Source organism: Sceloporus occidentalis, unplaced genomic scaffold (assembly GCF_023333645.1).
Source record: "Sceloporus occidentalis isolate IW3139 unplaced genomic scaffold, rSceOcc1.0.p SCAF_1, whole genome shotgun sequence".
Lineage (NCBI taxonomy): Eukaryota > Metazoa > Chordata > Lepidosauria > Squamata > Phrynosomatidae > Sceloporus > Sceloporus occidentalis.
This window is the reverse complement of record NW_028316981.1, coordinates 75,901,280-75,925,776: the sequence shown is the minus strand read 5'-3', so window position 1 is coordinate 75,925,776 and position 24,497 is coordinate 75,901,280. Positions and strand designations below refer to the sequence as shown.

The 24,497-nt window shown below is 43.0% G+C and overlaps 1 protein-coding gene across 3 annotated transcripts in view; it reads left to right on the top strand.

Annotated features, from left to right (window-relative positions):
- Nucleotides 1–24,497, top strand: part of SEMA3B (semaphorin 3B) — a 65,026-nt gene that overhangs the window by 17,859 nt on the left and 22,670 nt on the right. For 2 of the 3 annotated variants that reach the window (XM_089525797.1, XM_089525789.1), the window contains exons 2-4: nt 3,784–3,927; nt 15,553–15,710; nt 19,821–19,883. In XM_089525797.1, the coding sequence (XP_089381923.1) occupies nt 3,840–3,927; nt 15,553–15,710; nt 19,821–19,883 (309 nt within the window). In that variant the 5' untranslated portion in view covers nt 3,784–3,839. Of the gene's footprint in view, nt 1–3,783; nt 3,928–9,993; nt 10,058–15,552; nt 15,711–19,820; nt 19,884–24,497 lie in introns of those variants that run through there. The other variant, XM_089525807.1, reaches the window with a different exon arrangement.

The window sequence follows — 24,497 nt, the reverse complement described above, 5'->3', positions numbered from 1 at the left end:
TTCTGTAATGAATTGGTGCTGGGTATTAGTCTTGCCTTATTGATTTGTTTTTTTACTTCTTATGATGGGTACTGTAGTTTGAGGAATGCTTGTTGTAATTCCATGAGTTTGGCATCGCTATCCTGTGGGCCTAAGCAGATGTGACTGCTCAATATCTGAGCAGATGTTGGATTGGTAGGCCAACATTGATGGGGGCTTTTATGGACACCAAATCAGAAGTCTGTAGATCAGAGGGCTTGGCTGTAAACCAGGGATTTGGTAGTGTGTTCAGGGTGGAGGCATGTAAGGCATGTAGTGGTCAGTGAGTTTGCAATATAGGGTGGTGTTTATATGTTCATTGTGCAGCTGTATGGTGGTGTTCAAAAAGTGTATTTGTTCTGTAGCCTTGTTCCAGGCTGAGATGGACGGTGGATTGGAAGCTGTTGAAATTCTGGTGGAATATATGCCATCCTCTGTCAATAATGCCCTCAGCATTCTACATTGGGCAAACTAGACAGTCTGTGTAGCAGAGGATAAATGGGCATAAATCAGACATTGGCAATGGGAATACACAAAAACCTGTTTCATTGATCAGGACAGCTTGGCTCTGTAATGCAGTGGTGGCTAAATTGCCCTGTCGTTGTGCTCCAACCTTCCCCAGTCTCCCACTATATCTTGGAACATTTCTTTCTCCATTCATGCTTTCTTGCCATCCACGGTTGTTTAAGTCATGGTTTTCTTTCTCATCCATCCCTTATATACAAATTGTACTGCAAGAAAGACTCTGCTGGTATGCCAACATTTATGGGGACTTGTGTGGACACCAAATCAGAAGTCTGTAGATCCTGCAAATCATTTAAAAACAAAACGAAAGAGGGGAAAACATGGCTGTTGCCAAGAAAAAGTTTATTCCCAAAGTTACAAGTACTGTACCATATATGATTACTTCCTTATATGGGTGGTCTATGTTATAGTTGAAGCCGTTTCTTACTAAAAACCTGCTGTCATCCTGTCATCTCCAGTGTGTTCTATAGAACACCTAACTTTAGAATTGTAGAGTTGGAAGAGACCATAAGGGCCATCCAGTCCAAACCCTGCCATGCAGGAACTCACAATCAAAGCACCCACAACAGATGGCCATCCAGACTCTGTTTAAAAACCTCCAAAAAAGAAAACTCCATCACTCTCTGAGGGAGTGTTTTCCACTGTTGAACAGCTCTTACTGTCAGAATGTTCCTCCTAATGTTGAGGTGGAATCTCTTATCCTGTAGCTTGCATCCATTGTTCTGGGTCCTGTTCTCTGAAGCAGCAGAAAACAAGCCTGTTCTATCCTCAGTATGACACCCCTTCAAATACTTAAACAGTATCATATCATCAAACAGGATACATGTGTTTAGGCTTAGTACACTTCAGTTACATGACAAACATCTATTTTCCTGTGAATGACTAATTTGTAGAATCTAAGCTTGTTTTCACAGGATTGTTGGGGAATAGATTATTAATCTGTGCTATCCATTGGTATGTTTGTACACATGTTTTTCTGTGTTTCATGACAGAATATTGGAATTGCAGAAATGCTGTATTTATTCCAATATTAAAATACAAACCAGAAATGAACTCATTCTGGAGCACAGTTGTTATTTTGGCTATGAAACTCAGATGAAGTGGACAAAAGGTAATCCATGAAAGTCATTTGACATTTGTTGGCATTGGAGGTACTATAGAAGAGGCTGGCAACATGCAAGTGAGTTAATCAAAAGTAAGATTGTTGCAGAGATCAACATCTTCTACTAACAATGCAACAACCAAACTTCCCCATCATAAGGTGTTTTGCCTTATGAACTAGTGCTGGTACAAAACATCCAGATGACACTAGGCCAGGAAAGTTTGCCCATTCTGTCCCAGTTCTGAGGACTTGTCATAGAATCCTTCCACTGTTTCTGTCATCACAGCACAAGCAATTGGATCAGCACCAGAATATGACATGGTGCTCAATGTCAGCACTTAATGGTGTCATAAACTATAGATCTGGGACTTAGAAAGTTAAAAGTGCATCTTGACAACAACTATAAGAAGAGGGATCCTACAGAGACTTTTGTTTTAGGGTGGTGTAGACATGCATGATAAATATAGGTAAATAAGTTGTGGCAGTGGCTGTGGAAGTTCTAAGAAAGTATTTGAAAAAAAATTTAAAGGCTTGTTTTTGATTTACTGTATTTATCTCCCATGGCCCTCTCTGCAAACAAGTTTTTATTTTCATTGATAAAAGATTACTTATGTGAATTTCATCTGTTTGACAACCTAGGCAGGTAGATCATCTGAATGATACTGATTAGCCCAAGGACACTCACTCAGCTTCATGGCTTAGTGGGGAATTCAGGCCACGTTTAACTGTTCCATGTCTAATGTTCAAACCTTATCAACCTCCCTGAACTACAGCATAATAATAATAATAATAATAATAATAATAATAATAATATATTTCTAACCCACTTTTCCAATAGATCAAAGCGGGTGACAAGCAGAGTGCAATATACAATTGCAACAACAACAGCATCAATAAAAAACAGTTAAAAGCAGAATTTAAAACAATTATATACAATGTTAAAATAGAGGATAAAAATGTACAAACTAGCTGATTCAGCTTACATGTGCAGTGTGTTGGGGGAGTACAGGTAATTACACTGTCTGGAGGAAGACTTGTTTGAAAAGGAAGGTTTTTAACCCCTTCCTAAATTGGTCAAGGGAGGTGGCTGAGCGGAGCTCGCCGGGAAGAGAGTTCCAGAGCTGTGGGGCTGAGATGGAATAGGCCCTCTGAGCTGTTACAGTATATTTTGTGTCTGGAACTCTCAACAGTTGCTTCCCGGCTGACCTGAGAGCGCGGGGCGGATTGTATGGGGAGAGGCGGTCCTCCAAGTACCCTGGGCCCAAGCCATTTAGGGCTTTATAGGTAATAACCAACACCTTGTATTGCGCCCGGAAGCTAATAGGCAGCCAGTGTAGATCTTTCAAGACAGGTGTTATATGGCTGGTCCTGGAAGATCCAGTGACCAGTCTAGCTGCCATGTTCTGAACCAATTGAAGCTTCCGAGTTTGGTACAAGGGTTGCCCCATGTAGAGCGCATTACAGAAATCCAACCGAGAGGTCACCAGAGCATGTACCACTGTTTCAAGGTCCCCCTGGCCCAGGTAGGGTCGCAGCTGGCGTATCAACCAAAGCTGATAACAGGTGCTCCTGACCGTCACATTCACCTGAGGTGTAAGGTGGAGTGACAAGTCTAGAAGCACCCCCAGACTGCGAACAGAGTCCTTCAAGGGGAACGTGACCCCATTCAGGACAGGTGGACAAATATCCATCCCCGGACCCGGGGAACCTATCACAAGCACTTCCATTTTCTCTGGATTCAAACTGAGTCTGTTTTCCCTCATCCAGCCCATTACTGACTCCAGACAGGCATTTAGAGGAGAGATGCCATCCTTGGTCACTGCTTCAGTCGGAGACACAGAGAAGCATAATGGTGAATTTGGGCACATTCCCTTTTGTATCATCCTCTGCCATATTCCACAGCATTGTAGGGAAGATCTTTTCCATTCCTGTGGTTTCCTTCTGGATAGGACTTCACAAGTACCAAATAGTCAGGAAGGTCTGTGAGGACTCCAGTGTTTATCTGGATGGGTCTTTCCCTTTCTAAGTCAGGCTGAGGATTTTCCCCTTCACTGCCTCCCCCTCCTCCCCCCATTCATCCTGCGAGGGGCTGTTGTAACCTGATCAGGCAGACAGTCTCACTCTTGCTTCTCTTTCAGCTGCCGGAGGTTCAGAGTCCAGCACTTGTGGAGGAGCAGAAGGGACAGCAGCTGCTATGATCCAGGCACTGGTTCTCCTGTTGCTGGCTGGGAGTGAAGCCACGTCTATCAGCACCAGTCCCCGTCTGAAGCTCTCCTTCCCTGGTAAGTTAGAGTTGTGGAGGTACACATTTATGGAGGTGGTCAATGGGACAGGGAGCTTGCTTTTCCAAAACGGGGAGATGAACTTGGAATTAGCTCTGTGATGTTTCTCTAGTCTTTTGAATGGGAAATACTCTCATCACAAGATTTGACTGTGGGTGATGCATTTTCTTGGAGCAAGTCTTAGGGAGGCAAGCTGTAAGATGGTAAATGGAGACAGAGATTAATGTTTGTGAAGCAGGGGTAAGCACTGGGGTGAAATATGATGGTTACCAGCATGCTGTGTGTTTGCATCTTATGATAGTGCATTTGCCACTCTCCCTGTATGAGATAAGCCAACAAGCTATCTTTACAAAGGCATGGACGCTGCACTTTTCTGGTGTTCTTGATTGTAGCTGGGTCATGGAGTCTCTGTTGAATCCAAAGAAGTATGAGATTCTGGAAAAGCAAAGTGTGTTTGATGTAAATTAGCATCAATTCTGTTCTTGTAACAGTGGAGTGAAAACAGGACCTTATTTCTTTTTACAGTTATATAAAGCCAGAGAGTGAGTTTCCTTAAATCAGCTTCATGGTGTCAGATTTATGCTGATTTCACAGAAACTGGACATGATTTTACATGTTAGTGGAGTAAACGCCAATTTTTGAGGGGAGGGGATACAGTAGGAGGACTTGGGGTCTGTGTGAATCACTCTGAGAAAAGCCAAAACCAGATCATTTGTTCACTTCTATGTAAAGCCACAGGCTAAATGATGATATTAATAACCTACAAGTTTAAAGTGAACAGGAAGAGTCTGACAAAGATTTGATCATGGGCAACAGTACAACTGCACTTTAGAAAGGGCTAGACAGATAAATGGAAAACAGGCAGATTTGTGGATGATAATAAATAAGATGTTTGGAAGATGTATTTCAGTATTGGGCTTATTTAATTTTTTTGTTCTCTACTTATGGGTTCTTTCCCCTTCCCTAAAACAGCACTAGAATCCCTTTGGTCTGCAAGTATTTTTAAATTTAAGAAGGAAGAGTGCATGCTCAGGGTTTCTTAATATTAAGTCATAATCATTCATTGCCAAGTGATCCTAAGTGCACATCTTGCTCTTGTGATATGCAGAAGGATATAAATATTTGTTTTTCAAAAAGGAGAGAAAAGAAAATATGAAGTTTGAGGTTGGATCAGATTAAGGTCCACCTAGTTGAGCAGTCTTGGGAAGATTCACAGCAACCAAGAATTACTAGAAAGACACTGGGCAGATGTTGGCTGGACAGTGTAACGTCAGCTACTCACAGTGTCCTTGGATGATAGTAGTTGTAGTCCAAAACATCTGGAGCACAGTAGGTTGATGAAGGATATTGGAAAGTATCTGGAAGTGTTTTACAGATGAGATAATAAGTTAGTTTGAACTGTAATGAGTATTCTCATATGAAACAAGATACAAAAGCATATGGTTCTAAGAGAGGAAGAAACAGCAAACCAATCCCATAATGCACTTAAAAGAAATGATCTCATTAAATTTCATGTTGGAATGAACCACAGAAATGCATCTAGTTCATTGGCTTGATTTTAAAAGGAATCAGGTCCCCTTAAAGCAGAGATAAGGAATATGTGGCCCTACTGATGTTGTTGGACTGTAGCTCCCATCTTTTTCCAGCATTGGCTGTGTATGCTGTTATAGAAAGCCCAACAACATCTGGAGGACTACACATTTCCCATTCCTGATTTAAACTGTTTTGGACAAAAAAAATCTAGCATTTTTACTGACTGTCCTAGAGTTGTCATTCTTTTACTAGTTATGAATTCCTGAGCTACATTCTACTTAGTTTTTGAACATTTTCCTACAAAAACGGGACATGTTGGATTCCTAAGATGTGCATGAACACTGGAATACATCCTGCTCTGCTAAGTCTTTTCGGCCAAAGCACTGTCTGCCATTTTGACTGAGTTATTATTATTATTTTTTTAGCTCTCTGTGTAAATCAGCTTAAACTCAATAAGAGCCAAAATTTGCTTAGCATCTCCAGTTTTGAAACCACATGTGATGGTGATACATTGGTTTGAGGTGTGATCTTCATGGAAGATCAACTCCCTGCAGAGGCAAGACAAAGGGCCCCCCTCCCTTTTAAGACTCTTTCTTTAAACCTCTGACAATACCCTCCCAAATTTCACAGATGAAAATGAGGACACATGTGGCCAAGCAGCATCAGAGTTTGATCAAGAGGGGGAAAGATACTAATGATGAATACACAAGCTTGGAGAGACTGCAGCAGTATGATGTGGCCTGAGCCTCCTGGGAAGGACAACACTAACTCCACTTCTTTTCTCCTCTCCCCTGCTGAGTTGAGTGCAAAATACTTTTGCATTTTGAACTCAGTTTGCAGCAGTCGAAGTAAGCGGAGGATGAAGTCTGTATTAAGGACAAGAGGCCACTGTCAGATCTGAATTTGGAGAAACAGAGTGGTTCCCAATAGTCAAAGGGGTCATTCTATGACCCTACTTGTTCAGTTTATATGCTGAAAACATCATAAGAAAAGCAGAGCTAGAAAAAAAAGGAAGAGGAGTAAAGATAGGAGGAAGGAATATCAACAATCTAAGGTACGTGGATGATACCAAAATAATGGCGGATGATATCACAGTCTTGGAAAGGTTACTAAGGAAGGTTAAAGAGGAAAGTGCAAAGGGATTAACATAAAGAAAACAAAAATTATGACCACAAAAGAGATACATAATCTAGACAACAAGGACATCGAAATAGTTAAAGAAATGGTGACTGCAGTCAAGAAATGAGAAGAAGATTAGAAATGGGAGGGTAGCTATGAAGAATCTAAGCCATTGATAGAAGCCTTATCTTCTATCACTCTCGCCTAAAAAAATTTCTGTATTTCCTCCTGTTTCTTTGGATGAACTCTCTACACTGAGTGGAGATTGACTTGAGGGCAACTAACAACAACAACAAAAGAGAATGAAGCGGGGAAGAGAAGAAATTAGGACCTTTGAAAAGCAGCTAAAAAGTGAGATGACAGAGGGTTAATCATGAGTGTCTTTGCCAGTCCAGGACAGTTGGAGGAATGGATATGCCTTATTCTTAATAGAGCTCTCATGGGTGATACAGAAATCACAAAGGCCCAACCAGACTAGTTTGCGTGAGTCAGTGTGACTAAAAGCCAGGTTTTTCACAGGTACTCTTACCTTCCTCTGCCCCTGAATCATTCTTGCCTGGCTTCCTCCTTCCCTCCATGTTTTCTTTTGTGCTTCTCCCACACAGCGTGAGGGGGAGGTTGGGCTGGAAATGAAATGTAAACATACTAGTAGAATGACTGCGCAGGTAGATGGGTGCTTTGCAGTTTCATCAGGTGCAGAGCAACATGGCAGTTCATGTGGAAACTGAAAAAGGTAGATAGCCTTTTAAGGTCAAAGTCATGAGCTTATTCAAGTCATATTTGCAGTAGGGCTTGCCACTGTCCTGATAGGCTTTCATTGATAATTGCACGGGCGGGACAATTAAACCTCCTTTCAAATCAGGAATGGCAACTGGAAAATATTGGGGGGGAAATGAAAGCCTGCTATGACGATTACAGAATACAGGACAAAATTCAGGTCTACTTTCAGCCATGAAGCCTGTTATTGTTGTGTGCCTTCGTCATTTCTGACTTATGGCGACCTGAGGCAAACCTATCAGGTTATTTTCAATTTTTCTGTGAGCTCCACTTAGATTTGTTCAGAAGAGGTTGCCCTTACCTTTTTCTGACCCTGAGAGAGCGTGGCTTACCCAAGGTCACCCAGTGGGTTTCCATGCCTAAGAGGGAATACGAACCCTGGTCTCCCAGAGTCCTATAAGTTTATCGCATGAGGCTTCAACCGTTCCCCAGCGCGTTCTAACGGGGGCAAGTGGGGGCACGCACGGAACGCGATGGGCACTGGATGGGGCACAGAAAGCGACTTTATCGCACGGGGGGACGCCGCCGCCACCGCCGCGCGTTCCCATCGCGTCCCAATTCGGTTCCAGAGGGTGCCATTTCTGGGAACTGTTTCAAAGCGTCCCCAGAAATGGTGCCCTCTGGAACCAAATTGGGACGCGATGGGAATGCGCGGCGGCGGCGGCATCCCCCCGTGCGATAAAGTCGCGTTCTGGGCCCCATCCGGTGCCCATCACGTTCCGTGCACGCCCCTGCGCGCCCCCATTAGAACGCGCTGGGGAACGGTTGAAGCCCCATGCGATAAACTTATGAGTCTAACACTCAGATCTTTACACTATGCTGCTTTTCTCTGAAGCTTACTGGATAACAAATTTGGGGCTGTGGTGCTCTGTCATTTAATTTCCATCACAGAACTGTAAGGATTAACGATGAGCAAACATCAGTTTCACTAAGTGCCAGTATGACATTTCAGCCTAACATGCCTTGCAGGATTGTTTTGATATCAAAATAAGAAGGAGGATTGCTGCCTTGAACTCAAATCACTGGAGTAAAGCATAAGATATGAATGGTAATGGTAACTAATAGCAGGCCAATAAAATATCATGGCAGCACAACTTTTTCCCACTTTGAAGAGTGTGCTGAATTCCATCCCTATCCAACACTGTGGATAGGCATACACAGAGAGTTCCCCTGCTTCCCGGGGCTGTTGCACGTATTTCTATGTGGAAGGGAATTGCATGTGTATAGATTGCACTCTACAAACACAAGTTATGGCTGAGGTTACTTGGTTTCATACTATGATGAACAATTCACCTTGGGGAAAATGCAGCCATAAATATAATTTGAACTGGAAAATTAGCACCCTGCCACAGTATGTCAAGGCACTGGCTCCCACTCCTTGGCAATGATCCTATATTGCAAGACTGGGCAATTGCCCAGTTTCTTTTGATACTGCTCCCTGAACTGAGCTAGATATATAGGCCACATTATATACCCTCCCCTTGAGGTTTCTGTTCTGCCCTATTACAAAACTATTGGTTGTTTAAAGTAGATGGGGCAGAAAGGGTGGCCTTGTTTTCATACCATTTACTATAGGTGACCAATGATTTAATGTGAATGAGTGAACAAGTTGGTGGGGTATTCTGGATTTCCATTTTGGCTATTTCTCTTTGACCAACCTCTAAATACAAGCCAGTACCTTATTAGCAGGATAGAATCATAGAATCATAGAGTTGGAAAAGACCACAAGGGCCATTCAGTCCAACCCGCTGCCATGCAGGAACTCTCAATCAAAGCATCCCTGACAGATGGCTGTCCAGCCTCTATTTTAAAACCTCCAAAGAAGGAGACCACCACTCTGCAAGGAAGCATGGTCCACTGTCAAACAGCTCTTACTGTCAAGAAGGTCTTCCTAATGTTGAGGTGGAATCTCTTTTCCTGTAGCTTGCATCCATTGTTTTGTGTCCTATTCTCTAGAGCAGCAGAAAACAAAATTACTCCATCCTCAATATGACATCCCTTCAAATATTTAAACAGAGCTATCATATTACCTCTTAACCATCTCTTCTTGAGGCTAAACATCCCCAGTTCCCCAAGTCGTTCCTCATAGGGCATAGTTTCCAGACCCTTCACCTTTTTAGTCACCCTCTTTTGGACATGCTCCAGCTTGTCAATATCCTTTTTGAACTGTGGTGCCCCCAATGGGACACAGTATTCCAGATGAGGCCTGACCAAAGCAGAAAGGAGTGGCGCTTTGACTTCCCTTGATTTAGACCCTTGATAGCATAAATAATTTTAAAAAATTATAGCGGGGGGGGGGGGGGGAGGACAACAAAGATCAGAGATAAGCTAAGTAAGTTCTAAGTTAAAGAAATTCAAGGACTTCTACCATCTCTGGTCCAGACATAAGCAAAGTATCTTGCCCATCCCAACCTTTGGGTAGACTTAGAGGCTTATTGCATGCATGTTAATTCAGCTTAGTTCTATCCCATTTAAAATTTAATTCGGGCGGCATCCTGATGTTATCAGACAGTTTTTACCGCTGAATTTGCTACAACAGCCATTTTCTTAACTCAGAAAACTCCCAGATCCGAAAAGAGCCAGGAGGAGCGGCTCTGGAAGCAGGGATGGACCCAGACTGTATTCGGATGGCAAATTCAATGGCAAAAAGCATCTGATAACATCAGGATGTTGCCTGAATTCAATTTTAAACTGTATAGAGGTAAGATGAATTAACATGCATGCAGTAAGCCTCTAAGACAGCTACCTCAAGTTGCAGATCAAGGCACAGTTTTTGTAATGCTGAAGGGCAGAGCTGCACACCTGTCACACAGCCTGCTTTGTATTCCTGAGCTAGCCTTCTGCCCTCAAATCAAATACAGTGGGCCCTCCACATTCAATGGGGCTAGGAGCACAGGATCCCCGTGAAAGTGGGAAAGCCACAAATAATAATAAAAAACCACTTCTTTAAAAAAAAACCTGAGAGCACACTGCCCTAGGAATCTCTAGGACCTCCAGCACAACTCTGTAGTCAACATCCAGTAGAAGCTGACCATAGAATTGTGCTGAAGAATGTAAAAGAGGAGTGTTTGCTCTAGGAAACTCTTAAGTCCTCCAGTATGACTCTTTTGTCAACCTCCAGCAGAGTCACACTGTAAGACCTAGAGATTCCTAGAGATAACACATTAATCATATCTATGAATGGACAAAAGACTTGAAAAAATTCATATGGCAAGGAAAAAAGCCAAGGATAAACAACAGCGATGCAAGACTGTAAGGAAAAAGGAGGGCTGGGCATGCCAAACCTACAAATATACTATAACGCAAGTGTATTCTCTAAAAGAGTGGATCACATTTGAAACACAAAAGGCTATTAGCTCTAGAAAGTGACAACATGGCAGAGGGATGGCATGCCTGTCTATGCTATGATAAAGCAAAAACAAACAAAGAATTTAATAAACACCTGGTGAGAAAAATGTTGTACAAAACCTGGACAAAATACAAAAAATATCTATACATGAAGATTCCTAGATGGACTTCTACACATGAAGTGTTTCATGAAAGAGAGAGTCTGTACAAAAAAAATGGCTTAGGTATGATGATATTTTAATTAAAACAGAGAAAGGAGAAATAATAAAAACAAAGGAAGAAATGCAAAGAGAAGGAATTGAAGTCCACTGGCTGTTCCATTGACAAATCTCAGAAAACTTCAAGAAAGATATTAAGACCCAAGGAATTGAAAGTGAACCCAGAAAATTGGGGGGGGGGGGGGGAATCCTAGCACAAGGGGGAAAAACATGTGATAATGAAAATCTATAAGATACTTTTAGATATAGAGTTAAAAGAAGAAACAATCAAGGAAAATAGAATAAAGTGGGTGCAAAATATAGGAAAGCCAGTTCCATTAAAAAGTTGGGTGTAGGTCTGGAAACACAATCTAAAATTCACGAAATGCAATAACTCAAAGAAAATTATTATAAGCTATTTTATAGATGGTACATCACACCATTGAGACTCGCAAACATTCAGAATAAGAGCAGGAACAATTGTTGGAAATGTGAAGAACTAAATGGAATGCTGTATCATACGTGGCGGCAAGCCAAAAAACATTGGAAAAAAATTCATAAAAATATATCAGACACATTACAAAAGAAATTCAAGATGAGCCCAGAATTATTTTCATTAAATATAACAGATGAATTAAAAGACTAATTATGAGGGGAAAACATTTTATTATATATGATAATGGCAGCACACATAATTTATGCAAACTATTGGGAGGAACAGGCTGTCCCCTCAATTAAAGACTGGAAAATAAAAATAAACAAATTAGCAATAATGGACAAACTGATGATGCTCATCAATGAGAAAACAATGCAACAATATAAAAAGAAATGGGAAAAATTAAATATACTTTGGAGTTAGAATGATTGAACAAAATGACTATCAGTGTTAAAACGAGTGTAAAATAATATATTCAGTTAATTTGTGAACAATTTGATTTATATGTTCTACAAGAAAAATGAAATAAAAATATTAAACTCAGGGGGAAAAATGAAACTTTTCTGGATTATAGTTCCTAGATCACCCAGCCATCATGGCCATAGCCATGTTCTGGGAATTCTAGTCCAAAGGGGTTAGGTTCTGGTGCCTCTAGATCTGAAGGTTCTGAAATCCAGTGCTTTCAAGCCAGTGGAGCTGACCAGACAGTGACTTCCCTGTGGACTCTGTGCACCCTCACGGGCAACAGCTCATTAGTGGGTAGATTGCTCCCCTGCCAGCCATTCTCGTTTCCTTCCCCCACAATGGTTTATTTGTTCCTGCTGCAGAAAGCAGATTAGGCTCCATGGGCAGAGAAAAGACCCTTTCTCTGTGCAGATGCCTGTTGTGCTGGGAGATTAATGTCATACTGCTGGTGAGGCTGGTAACCTGTTAAAGCTGGTGGGACCAATGGGGAGGCAGCTTAAAAGGTGGGTGTCTGCAAGGGAGAGCATCCAATGTAGGACAGAGATTGGATTGGGAGTGGAGATGGGGAAAACTGCAAAACTGGACCCTCTTTTTCACCTTTCCACACACTACACACATGGGAGATTATCACACCACAGCCAATTCAGCAATAATCACAAAAATATAAATAAAAAGCAATGCTAGTGCTATAGTGCTCAATAGTTTTGCAGTCACACATTCATGGGATTAACATTTAATATCACAATTGCATTCACACACACCTATAAATGAATAGTTAGTACACTGTTTTGGCGCAATGGCGCATGTCTGCAAATCATTTTTCCAGGCTGCACAGAATAAAGACAGCAAAATAAAATTTATTACTTCAGCACATTGTTTTCATCCAGTGAAGACAAAATTGTGCCCCACACCTCGAAAGAAGAGTGAAATCCACTGCAAAACTGATCCTGGTAATGAGAACGGATTGCCTCCACCACAATGCATTCTGGATATCCCTAGTTGCTTCTGCAATAGCGCTAATGAAGTGTGATTGACTGTCTCACTCTCACAATCACACTTCAGTTACACTATTAAAAAACATTTGTGGGAGCTCCCCATGAATCGTTTGTTGCAGGAGCATGCTAGATTATTCACAGGCAACATCCGGGATAAGCGTGATTTTGTTTGGAAATCTTCCGTGTGATTTAACCAGGATTATGCCTCTCTCTTTCCCTTTTTCCTCCCATGTGATAATTTCCTTGGAGTGTATTTATCCCAAACCTGCAGCTTGTGAATAGCATGCAAGAGTCTCCAGATCATGGCTGCCACTGCCTGTGTTTCCCAATGGCACCCTTCACTGGTGCATAGAGGCTTCCCCACACTGGCCTCTTAAGAGCTCAGGTGCAAGAGACTTGTTCTGTTCAATGCTATGCAGTGGATGCTGGGGAAAGGGCCAGTTTTAGTTTTCAGATTTTTCAAGGAAATGTGTTTTTATTTCTTTGTCATTTAAAACATTGTAAGCAGTGGACAATTTTAAATATGCAAAACTTTGTATATAAAAGAATGGACTACATTCAGCCTTCTACATCTGAGGCCTTGACTTTTGTGGATTTGATTATTTGTGGATTTGATTAATATGTTCTCTTTAGGAATCTCTAGGTCCTCTAGCACAACTATGTTGGAAATTGACCATAAAGTTGTGCTGGAGGACTTCTGAGAGAAAACATTTCTCTAGGCATTTGTAGGTCCTCCAGCGTGATTCTGTGGTCAAAGTCAAGCAGATATTGACTGCAGAGTGGCACTGGGGAACCTAGAAATTCCTAGAGAGGTGTTCTTTCAGGTAAAAACATATTGGTTTTTTTTATTTGCAGTTTTTCCATTGTCACGGGGGTCCCTAACTCCAGTGAATATGGAATGTTGAATGGCCTGTGTTTACCTGTGTTTATTTTGCTAACATCCCATTTGCAGATGGAAGGCCTCTGCTAATGCAAGATACTGGGCATTCCTTTCTGCATATATAATGACAGAATGATCATGGTTTCATTGACTGAAGAAGCCTGCCCTGCTGGGTTCAGCAAAATGGCAGAGACTTAACAGGGACTTAAGGGAACTTTGTAGAACTTAGAGTTTTTAATGGCAAAAATGTTGCAAGGCTACTGCAAAAGTTTGACACAGGTTTAGAGCAAATCAGGCAATGTTGTATTTGGGATGTTCACTAGAAACCTCAAGTTGAGGTGTCTGTTCTCAGTCTTGGGATATTGGTTGCAGAACACTGCAAAATAATTTCAAAACTTTGGTGGTTTGGAGTGAAGTGGACAATGTTAGATGAGAGGGTACTAGGAACCCTGATTTGAGACATCCATTACATTTTGTGGGTGATGCAAAATGTGAGGGTTTTGTCACAAAACATTGCAAAACAGTTATAAATTTTTGGTACAAATTTAGAGCAGGGTCCACATTTTAGGATTCATAGGGGCTCAACAGACAAGCGGCTCCGTGCTGCCCGTTTTTGCTCTGAATCGTTGTCGCAGCAACCAAAAGGTGCTGCAACAATGCGCTCCCTTTTGGGAGCAAAAAGAAGCTGCCAAAAGCAGCTTTCTGGAAGGGGTGGGATTGGCGTGCTCGCATGCCCCAATCTCACCACTTCTGGCCAGCACAATTTGGGTGCTGCGCCACACTCGTGCCATCATGGCGCTGCCCGTGTAGAGGAGGGTGAGCAAAGATGGTGGCCTCCTTGCAGACTAGGGCTGCTGGGCGTGTAAATGCCCAGCCTCATCTAGCCCTAGTTCGCTGGCAGGAACCTGCTAATTGCCCATCTGTACCGGGCTATAGTTAGCAAAGTTGTTTAATGGTTGCCCTGAGAAACCTATGGCCTGAAGAAACAAAAGGGCGTGAACAGCTCAGGGGCCTCTAGAAAGGCCTTGGTTTGGCCAGGGTCACATAAAGGTCACCTGTAGAGCCACAACTGGTAACACATTTTCCTGTCAGCTGTAGCAGTATTCCAGCCACGCAGCTTGCACTCATTGTTTAGGAACCAGAGACTGTTATGGGGTAAATCACACTTTAGCCAGCCAGTTACCTTCTTAAATTGACTTAGCTTTCAGAGAATGGTGATAATTTCTTACCTTTTCCCCACCAACTTGGTGGTCAAAGTAGCAGATTGTTTGCTGTTTTCACTGCAGTACAGCCAGCATGGTGCAGTGTTGGACTTCAACCCTGGAGACCAGGGTTCAAATCCCTTATCTGACATGTAAACCCACTGGGTGACCTTAAGCAAATCACACTCTTCTCTCAGCCTCAGAAGGAAACAGATGAAAAAACCTCTCTGAACAAATCTTGCCAGAAAAACCTCAGGATCGCCATAAATCAGAAATGACTTGAAGGTAGACAACAACAGCAAACAAGAATGATAGAAGTTTGCACAAGGACACTCACTTTCTTGTAGACATCTGGGTGGCTCTTGGAATGCTCTCATGTGGGAATGGACACCATTAACAGTCTTTGGTTTTGTTTGTTTATGTTAACATTTATTACTCTCCTTTCTGTTCCTGTAGGCAAGGGACGTTGTAACCATTAAAACCAATTACAAAAGCATAAAATAGTCATGAATTGTTTGCATTTCATGTGTTTGGCTTGAGTATGCTCCTTTTGGTCGGCTAATTCTCCCTGGCTTGCCTTTTCTAAGAACACAAACTACAAGTTGCTTAAAATGCAGATTCCTCTGTGCTTGGCAATTGCCAAACATCCTCCTTCTGTCCTTTTTCCCTCCAGAACTGCGGGGGCGCCATGGACTGCGCACCTATGAGTTGGAGCACTCCTGCTGCTATGACTCGTTGCTGCTGGATGAAGAGAGAGGACGGCTTTTTGTGGGTGGCAAAAACTATCTGGCATCCCTCAGCCTAGACAATATCAGCAAGCAGGACAAGAAGGTAATCTGTAGTCTCTGAACTGCAGCCCACCCCCCTTACCTAAACCGCACACACTTTTTTCCTGGGGTGAGAATTATGTGGGGAAGTTATTGGACTGCAGTGGAGATGAATGCTGGAAGTTGCAGCCCAAAAACATCTGGAGGTCCATATGATTCCCACCTCTGCCTTATTAAGAATTGGCTTCTTGATCTCTCACCTTCCTCTGCTGAACTGGAAAGCACAATTTTTCTGTACAGAGTTTTCCCTCCGATTTCAGGAAGTGATGTGAAAATGCCTCTCGGAAGGCTGTGATGGGCATAGCATGAGAGTGCTGCAGTGTATTGCTGGTTACTGTTCCCTGAGACATGAAGGACAAATAAGATGTGCACGTACTAAAACAATCCACATTAAAAATTAATCATTTAGATTTCACAATTTAAAAATTAACTGGATAAGACAGGGGTAGGCAACCTGCGGCCCAGCGAGGCCTTGGGACCGGCCCCAGCCCGGTCCTGCCGCCAGGGCCTTTGGCCTCTCACGCGCAGGGCAATTGTCTATAGAATCTCAGAAACATGCATTTATATTAACATTTTTTTAAAAATCAGCAAATTTTTTCACATGTCCTCCACTTTTTTAAAAAAAGTGTCCACCATTTGAAAATTTTGTCCTACATTTGTCCCGGTTTATTTATTTATTTAAATTTTTTAAAAATTATTTAATTGTTTATTTTTTGGCTTCGGCCCCCCAGTTGTCTGAGGGACAGCAACCCGGCCCCCGGCTCAAAAAGGTTGCCTACCCCTGGGATAAGAGATTGCTCTTTAATGCCATTTTAAATTCAGATAGCATATTCAGCTATTAAATGTGTCGGAAGGTCATTCCACAGTCTAGGGTGGCTGAAGAAAAAGTCCGCTGACTGACAGTTGCCAACCTAATTCTGGCTGACTGAGGAAATGTCCACCAGAGAACCTGAGTGGGGCAAATTATAGAGGAGGAGGCAATCCTATAAGTATTCTGGACCCAAACTATGTAGGGCTTTAAAGGTAATAACCATCATTTTGTACCTTGCCTGGAAACACAGGGACTCTACAGACTGACACTTTGTGCCGGCCTGTAGGCATGGTGATGGCTGAGCATCCAGATGCTCCGAGCGCTCACCATGTCACCCAGTCACCATCTTAATGTGTGCCCATTTACATGGCATGCACCATGATGATACTTATTATGCACAATGCCCAAACAGCGCTGCGCACAAGGGGCATCATCATAGCGCACAAGCACTCCTGTGGCATCCCTTCTGGGAAGCCAAAAGAACCCACCCAGAAGCGGGTACTTTTTGGTCCCTCCGAAAGCCGTGGCGTGTGGTTGTCGCGGACTCCTGGGGCAAAAAAGAGTGACGTTTAGCCACCTGTCTGCACAGCCCATCACTGAAAGCCAGTGGAGTGAGTTTAGTATTGGTGTGCTATGATCACTTCTGGTTGTTCTAGTAACCAATCAGGCTTCAGTGTTTTGTACTGACTGAAGCTTTTGAACTTGGTACAGAGGTAGCCTAATGTACAGTGTATTGCAAATTCCAGTCTTGAGGTTACCAGTGCATGCACTACCATGTTTAGGTTCTCCAACTCTAGGAAGGGGCAATAATAAGCACTCCTAGCCATTGCATTCTATTTGAACTGTCATTTGGAACAATGGATCTGGAAGCACTCCTAGGCTGCGAACATAGTCTTTTGAGGAAGGGGAGCATCCATGACTGGTTGACATACCTCCAAACCCAGGTTAGGACCCTTGACATTAAGCACCTTTGTATTGTCTGGATTCAGTTTCAATTTGTTTTTTCTTCATCCAGCTTATTACCTCCTTCAGGCATTCATTCAGCTGAAGCTGTGTATGAAGGCATATAGAAATATATTTGAGTGCCATCAGCATACTAATATCACCCTGCTCCATGCCTTGGGATGATCTCTTCCTGCATTTTCATGTACAGTGCGCTCACGTCATACGCGGACGCACTATACGCAGTTTTCAGCATATGCTGAAAGCCGCGCGGGAACACACGGGGCGCAAGGGGTGGCACGTCCCATTTAGATTAATAGGGTGCATGCCCGTGGCATGCGTGCCGCCGTGCCACCACCACATGCACAAGCCCCATTACTTCAATGGGGCTCGAGCATACACATTTTTTTTAATGCGGGGGGTCTGGAATGGATCCCCCACGTAAAAAAGGGCACACTGTAGATGTTGAATAGCATTGAGGATAGGATGGCACCTTGTGCTATGCCTTATTATTATTATTATTATTATTATTATTATTTATATCCCACCTCTCTACAAAATGCAATCAAGGCGGCTATATAACAGCTCCTTTTTTGAGGAGCAGCTATACCCAAGCATCACCATCTGGGACCAGCCCGAGAGACAGAACCAGAACCACTGGAGCACAGTGCCTCCAATTCCTAAATCCCCCAGGTATTCCAGAAGGTTACTATTAAACACTGCTGGGAGATCCAAAGGCACCAGCAGGTTCTTGGCTTCACTTATTGAACTGAACCATCCGTACTGTAGTATTCCTTTTTCCTTACTTCCTTCCACTTTACCAGATGTTATCATTTTTTCCAGTGAGTCATGTCGTCTCATGATATGTCTAAAATATTACCTCTCAAATTCAAACTTTTTATTGTAAACCACCCTTAATTTGCTGGATGATTGTATCTAGTCTTTCTCTTTCTCTTCTCTGCCCTGGAGTCTATAGGGGCTCCTTTTCCCATAAGGAAAGGGCTTTCTGTTTGTCATGACAACAAGTCCCGCATTCCAGACTCCTCCGTGAAATCTTAAATAATAAACTTCCCTGTTTAATGGCTGGCTTGAGTCTGCTGGTGCCCTTACTGCTGTGCTATGGACAGAGACTGCATTCCCAGCCTAGCAGGAGAAACATCCTTGGGACACAATGGAGCCACCTCCATCAACCCCCTGCTTCTGAAGGGATTTTCTGGTCTTGGGGTGTTGTGTGTGTGTGTGTGTGTTTGTCATATAAGGCTGGAAGACAGCAGAACATGATTCTCAGCTTTACCCTTTGCTTCTTTGACATGGAGCAAGGCAGATGGCGAAATATCTGATCTTGTGACTCATATTTGGTTTCTAAACAGCCATGCTCCCACAGTTGGTGAAGTGAGGTGCCATTCACAGCAAATGACTTATACACCAGTGCTTCCCAAGCTATCTTATGTAGGAGGCTGGCAGAGCGCCCCCCCCCCCAACACTACTGTAGTGTATAAGCTAGACCTTGGGAAAGTTGGCTTTTTGGAATACAACTCACAGAATACCATAGCCACCATCACCACTGGCCATGTAGACTGGATGATTCTGGAAATTGTGACTGAAAAATTTAATTTTTCAAGCTACAGAAAACATCCAATAGTATACAGCCATGGTGGGGAATCTATCATGCCCTCTCTGGCCATTTTGCAGGGCACACAGAGAAATGGGAGGGCAGGGGAGGAGGAGGAACAGGGGTGTACCTGTTGTGGAATTCTCTTCTTAGGAGATTGGGCTGTCCATTTCAGGTGAATGATAAAGGCATTGCTTTAATTGCTGGGAGTGGGGTTGGCAAGGGCCAAAACTGATCTTACTTTATCTCTCTGGAGAGTTTATTTCTGCTGTTCCTAATCTTTTTTATAGTTAAAATTGTTCTAACATTTGTTTCTAACATCTGGCTAGTCTTATCGCTAAAAGGTGATTCATACATATATAAATTAATCAATAGTCTGTTGAAGCAAATCAATTGGCGTGACCCTTGTTATGCAAAGTATTCACCAGCTTAGTCATGATCTTGCAACATCAGCCTTGCAGTTCAACAATACACATGATGCCTACCCACTATAGTGGTTGTACACTGTTCTGTGTCCCATCTTGCTACACAGGTTAAATAGCATAGAGACAGCCATCCCTGACGAAGGGAATACAGAAGTGTTACTTTGCATTACATTACAGGCAGCAGGGGTAGGTGTGTTGGGAGCTCTATCCTAACAGGACTTCTATAGCATTTGACTAAACCTAAATGAGGTGGACGACAGCTCTGGAAGTCTCCATTTGTGTGTGTGTGATCTGAATGATTTGCTTTGTATTTTCCTCCCACAGATTTACTGGCCTGCACATGTGGACTGGAGAGAAGAATGCAATTGGGCAGGCAAAGACATCAATGTAAGTAGCCCATTAGGATGGGAAGTGCTGGAAGGTGGGTGAGGAATAATCCCCTGCTCAGCTCATACTGTACCTGGGCCAGAGGACAAAGTGAAGAAGAGATGAAGAATTGGGAAATGTGATGCAAGTCAGTGGTCTCTAGAGTGAACACAGCAGTAGCCTGTTTAGATTTTACCCCTGTATTGCTGAGGGAGCTTCCCTCTCCCTCATTCACCCATGGCCCTTCCTTCCTATTAAAGATTTGCTGAGCATCTTGCAGGCATGACTCCCTTTACTTGGGGTAAACAAAGTTCTTTATCCTCAGTCTGCCTTACCATTGTGTCCCAGCCCTGTGAGCCCTCCCTTCCCACTGCTATGGGGGCAGAGAATAAGTTGATGTGGAAGGACCGGTTGGTGCACTTAAGAGATTCCTGCTGGGCTATGACCCATCCTGACCTTCTAGGAGATAAGAGAAAGGTTCCCACAGTCCTTTGGCAGGAGCAGAGATGAACCAGATCACACTTAGATGTTCCTCCTTGATAGCTGTGGGCCACCAGTGGGAGTGTAGTCTTAGGCACCTTGGCTATAACTCATCCTGGGAAGGAGCAGCTCTGGGTCAAGCCATGGAAACACGAGCTTTAGTGAACTGTTGGGTTTCTTCTTACTTGGCTTTGGAGAGCAATCACTGAATCCCCATTTCCCTTCAAAATGGCCAGATGAAACTATAGAGCTGGGAGAGACAAATGTTCCCCTTGAGAGTGTTTGGAGAAAATAAGGCTGAAGAGCATCAAAGGACATCAGTATCCCTGTTAAATGTTGACTGGTCTCTGCTTGCAAGCTGTTTCAGGCCATAGAATAGCTTCATACACCAGCACTCTATAATAGGGCTGGACAAATGGTAGGCCTTCCAGCTACCATTAGTTGGCAACTCTACTGATTCTTCCCCACTGACTGTGCTAGCTAGCAGTCAATTGCTTGTGACCAAAGATCACTGAAAACATACATAGTAATGATACAGAAAAGCAAACAGATAAAATGTCTTTAAGATAACAGTAGATATAGAAACAGTACATGCATTTATACATACACGAAATACACATATGCAATATATGCAATATAGAATTATTTACAAATGTTGGCTTCCACAGCTTTAAAACAACAGTCATCCAGGTGACTTTGAAACAGCCCAGTTAACATATATGCTAATAGAAAGCAATTCTATTAGCAAGTTCATCAGAATATGCAGTCTGATGAACTTTCATTAGGCTCTTCCTTTGCAGCAAGGGCAAAGCAGATTACCTTATCGGACAACCAACTATCATCACCCCTCAGGAAAAGTAGTATATTTGACCTATCCACCAAAACTGTCAGATAGTAAGAAAAAAAATCTGTCTGGGGAAATTGTACAGGTGGCAAGAAAAGAGATAATAAAGGAAATCCTCGCTTACTGCCAGCTCCATACACATGTTCCCCTGAGCCATAGGGGTTTTAAGATATCTACCAGTCAATAATGCACTTGACATTGTCTGGAGCTGCAATTCAGTAAATGCTTTCTTTATCTGTGGGAAAGTTATTGTCCCCAGATAACTTGGATTAGAATGATTTTCTGTAAGGAGGCCACACAAACCAGAAAAATAACTGGACTGGATTAAGAAGTTATCAGTAAATTTGTTATGGTTCAACAGCTGATCTCTTATTTTTTCCACTGGACCTAAGAATTAGTTGCAACACCATCTGGGGGGCTATGCATGACTACTCCAGCTCTAGATACATAGAAGGTGTAAGCAAGGATTGCTCTGTTCCCAATAAGTTGGAAGACTCTAGGATGGAGAGTAAACCTGCAGTTTGCACATTGGATGTACTGTTTCAATACTTCTGGTGCTCACTGTCCATAGCTCCTTGCTTCAGGTCATTCCCATCCTCACAGTGGTTGTGGATGGTACAGTTCATATAGCTGAATTATCCCCCTTTCATCAGACAGAGGCTGAAGAGATAGGAGGTCTTCCTTTCCATTTTTTGTTTCCTTCCCTTCCTGTTAGATGCAATGGGCTGCCACCCCTCCAAGGACAGTAGGGCACTGTGCTGCTGGGGATTGCTATTGGCACTTTGACCTGGTACAGTAGCCTGGGGAAAAAGGATTATGGGGGTCACAATGACTTCCCAACCAAGGTTAATTATTTGTGTGCTGAGTAGAAGCCAAGAACAGAGCAAAGCAAGAGTGTTCTGAGATGTATGCATGTAATCCAAAGCCACTTTACATAAGCACTGCTTCCACTCAAAAGAAATAAAAGGAAGAACTAGGAAGGCTAGAAATACACACCACTGGTACATTTAGCTCAATATTGTTTACAGCACCCTCCCCCAATCTGGGCCCCTCCAGATGTGTTGGACTATAATTTCCACCAGCACCATAGTCTTCTTGACTAGAGATAATGGGAGTTATAGTCCAACATGGAGAGAGCCAGAGTGGTGCAGTGGTTGGAGTAAGACTCTGGGAGTCTGTGCTCAGGCATGGGAACCCACTGGGTAAGCTTGGGCAAGTCACTGTCTCAAAGCCTTAGAGAAAGGCAATGGCAAACTCTCTCTGAACAAATCTCAACCAAGGAAACTCTGTGATGGGTTAAACTTAGTGTGACCATAAGTCATAAATGAGTTGAAGGCACACAACAAAAAGTCCATCACATCTGAGGAGCATCAGTCTGAGGAGACTTCCCTGTGCAGTTAGTGGTTCCCAAGTGTTTCTGAGCCCTTTTGCATTTTGAGAAGATGATCTCTTCCCTCTTCAGCCTGTCTGAAATCCACCTATATGAACTGGATCAGCTCTGCCCCTGAGTTACAGTGTTTATTCTCTTCAGAGGAAATTGAGGCCTAGAGAGAGATGAATAGTTAGTCCAGGATTGCTGGAACAAAGGATTTTATGGGAAGACATTTGGGTTGTGGAGCAGCCTGAAACAATATCAGCACAATAGCTACCTGTATCACAGTGTTCTTCTTTGTTATTACCATTTTATTTAACCTCTTTTTTTCATTGATGTACATAAATAAACAACCTCCACCCACCATCTCCCACCAGTTTACCCCCCTTCCCATCACCCACACAGGTTTAAAATAAAATAAAAAAAACAGCAGAAGAATAAAATGACTAAAAAAGAAGAAAAGGGGTGTAGAGCTGCTGTTCTCAACCTGTGGGTCGTGTCCCCTTTGGGGGTCGAACGACCCTTTCACAGGGGTCACCTAAGACAATCAGAAAGCACATATTTATACATAACACATAATTTATAGTTGGGTGTCACCACCACATGAGGGACTGTATTAAAGGATCACAGCATTAGGAAGATTGAAAACCACTGGTGTAGAGGGACAAATACACCTGTCAAAAAACAGACATCACACAAAACACACCAGGTTAGAACCATCCTGATGGGGGGTCTGAGTACTAGATGAAGATTGGTGAGACCTGGGTTCAAACGCAGCTCACTCAATCACCCTGAAACAGTCTCTCTCACCCAAACCTCTGCCTCAGTCTACGTCACAGGGTTGTTGTGAGGATATAAATGCAGAGGAAGACCTGTATGCCTTGTTGAATTCCTTGGAAGAAAAGCAGAAAATAAATATAACATCTGACAACCTGTTCCAAGCCCTTTCAACGGTTTCCACTTTTTCTCACCACTGCATTCCACTATGACTCCTGCAAATGGAGTTGGAGGAGAGGGGACACCATCATCCCCAGAGTTGCTGGCATTCCACCTCCTCTGGGGTTGATGGTATCCCCTCTCCTTCAATCCCATTTGCAGGAGGTGAAGTGGAATGTCCCAGATGCAGCAGAATAGCCCAATGATACAGAGACATCACCACTGATCCCTTGGCAGAACCAAGAATTTAACACTTGGTATAGTGCCAGAATGGTATAGTGGTTTGAGCATTGAACCATGACACTAGAGAACAGAGTTTGAATCCTGGCTCAGCCATGTAAAGCCACTGGGTGACCCTGGGGAAGTCACACTCTCTTAGACTCAGAGGGAACAGTGGCAAACCCCCTCTGAAGAAATTTGCCAAGAAAACTTTGTGTGACTTGAAGGCACACAAGAACAACAAAGTAGTGTCGTACTGTGACAGTCCCCATCTGACCCCTAGTTTTTGCTTCAGAGTTAAGCTCCACAAGCCTGATACAGATGGGATTGAGAGACCAGGACCTTGTTCTCTAGTGAGCAAAAACGAATTGCAAAGAAGATGACTTGGAAAACAGCTGGCAGGCAAGCTTAGCCTGCTGGCTGAGGCGAGGGGGTAGTAGTGTGACATTTCTCTCTGTCAGTGATCTCAGTCTTCTTTTCTCCCCCTGTCAACAGCTCTCAATATTCAGCCTGTTATATACATCAAGGCAAAAGGGCAGGAAAACAGAGTCCCAAGGTTGTTTGTCTTCCTGGGCTAGCTCAAGAGTGATGATAGGGGGATGTGACGGCCTGTTTATACCAGATCTGTCCGGTGGTAGGTAGGCTGGGTTGTTCACCAAATGGTTAAGCTACTCTAGGGAAGACTTACACATGTGTGCATGTAAATAAATTAGTAAAAATGAGAAAGATGAACTAGACGGATGGATCATGAGCATGCTCCTCCACTGCCACTAAATGAAGTCCT